Below are 1,927 nucleotides of genomic sequence, written 5' to 3'. Positions count from 1 at the left end.
GAGTTTTTTTGCTTTTTCGGTTTCCCGGTTCCATCAGCACTATCGCCTTCGGCACTTTGAATCTTTTTCTTTTGCATTGGCTTTTTTCTTTGACGTATGGGTGAGCTTTGCTGCAGCTTCGACGCATTTTCTGGCTGTGGCTCAGCCGATTGTGGTGGGGACGGTAACGCTATAGCCGATGCTTGTAACGTATCTTCACTGGTATTTGTCAATGGTGGCAGAGATGCAAGTGGCGTATCCTCGTCATCGATACTTAATAGCTCTTTTTTGATAACTATGCCATTGCTGCGCGCATGTGTGCGTACATTGTTTGTATCTTTTTGCATTTCCTCCATAAACTCTATCATAGACAAACCCTCCAATGTTCCTGCATTGGGATTCTTTTGTTGGTATTCGCGTTTTGCAGTATTTTTCATACTCCGCCATTGCACTTGGATTTGTTCAAGTGAACGATGCCGAAAGTTGAGTACGTTGAATCTGAAAATTTTCGGATTTATTTAATTACNGAACGATGCCGAAAGTTGAGTACGTTGAATCTGAAAATTTTCGGATTTATTTAATACAATACATTATTTTATACAAGGCAAATCATTTGTTTGTAAAAATTACTGTTTGGTGATTTGCATCCAAGCTAGACGTTTCGCTTTGATGTTTTTTGCATCCACATTACGGTTTTCGACATACTCAACCTTTGGCTTTATAACTTCCACCAATAGGCCCTGCAATAAAAAAGGCAGTTTTTTAATATGTGAACATTTTTATTATTCACGTTGCATGCATTTTTTTCACTGAGTCGATATACATATACTCACCCGTTCCGCCTCCTCCCAGTTGGTAGATCGCTTTTTTCTTGTGCCTTTTTTCTTACTGTTACCACCAACATCTTTATCGCCACCCCCACCATCATTTTCTTGTTCTTTTTGCTCCTGGGATGCTTTTGAAGACTGTGGGTGTGTTTCTTCTTCCACCCCCTCTGCGACAATTGGAATTTCTTTTTCAGCCCCAGGCGGTACCTTCACTGCCAGCGCCACCGAATTCCCATTCATTGTTTCTAGCTTCATTTTGCCACGACTTCGCTTCTTTCGCACTACTTCCAGGTTTCCTTCAATCTTACTTAATTTTTGGGCACAATTTTATAATTTTCTCTGAAGATTTTCTTGTTAGATGTTTTGTTTATACTCCTATTTTACGAAAGTTGAATTAAATTGTCCAATTGGAAATAAGTAATGCCAAGGCACCGAGTTTGGCAGCACTTCGATGCAGGGTTACATTAAAAAATGTTATTTTAAAGTTAGGGCGTGTGTGAATCGGTAGCAAAGTTCTATGTTACCGATTCTTACTTAATTTTTGGGCACAATTTTATAATTTTCTCTGAAGATTTTCTTGTTAGATGTTTTGTTTATACTCCTATTTTACGAAAGTTGAATTAAATTGTCCAATTGGAAATAAGTAATGCCAAGGCACCGAGTTTGGCAGCACTTCGATGCAGGGTTACATTAAAAAATGTAATTTTAAAGTTAGGGCGTGTGTGAATCGGTAGCAAAGTTCTTTGTTAATGGGACCGTCCCCACGGCATTCGATCACCGAAAAACAGCATTAAGCAGGATAATTATTAAGTTTTTACTATTTCAATCACTAGTTTAACGTTTGTTCGTGAGCAAGTTCAGAATACGTACATTTCCAAAAAAAAAATAGTGTGCTTTNTGGCAGCACTTCGATGCAGGGTTACATTAAAAAATGTTATTTTAAAGTTAATGGGACCGTCCCCACGGCATTCGATCACCGAAAAACAGCATTAAGCAGGATAATTATTAAGTTTTTATTATTTCAATCACTAGTTTAACGTTTGTTCGTGGGCAAGTTCAGAATACGTACATTTCCAAAAAAAAAAATAGTGGGCTTTCCCTGCAAAAATCGTTGGACCATG

General features: G+C 38.2%; 1 protein-coding gene across 1 annotated transcript; it reads right to left on the bottom strand.

The window, feature by feature from the left end:
- Nucleotides 1–5: 5 nt before the first annotated feature.
- LOC108375236 (uncharacterized) lies at nt 6–1,236 on the bottom strand (the record flags this gene model as incomplete). Its single annotated transcript, XM_017631340.1, has 3 exons — nt 813–1,236; nt 610–719; nt 6–477 (listed from the first exon to the last, which is right to left on the bottom strand). Coding segments are annotated over exons 1-3 (831 nt in total), but the record flags the coding sequence as incomplete, so codon positions are not given.
- Between the last annotated feature and the right edge of the window lie 691 nt (nt 1,237–1,927).

This window comes from Rhagoletis zephyria, unplaced genomic scaffold (genome assembly GCF_001687245.7).
Source record: "Rhagoletis zephyria isolate East Lansing unplaced genomic scaffold, Rhagoletis_zephyria_1.1 Rzeph_scaffold_08665, whole genome shotgun sequence".
Lineage (NCBI taxonomy): Eukaryota > Metazoa > Arthropoda > Insecta > Diptera > Tephritidae > Rhagoletis > Rhagoletis zephyria.
Note: the sequence above shows the minus strand (reverse complement) of the source record. Positions and strands in the feature narration are given on the sequence as shown.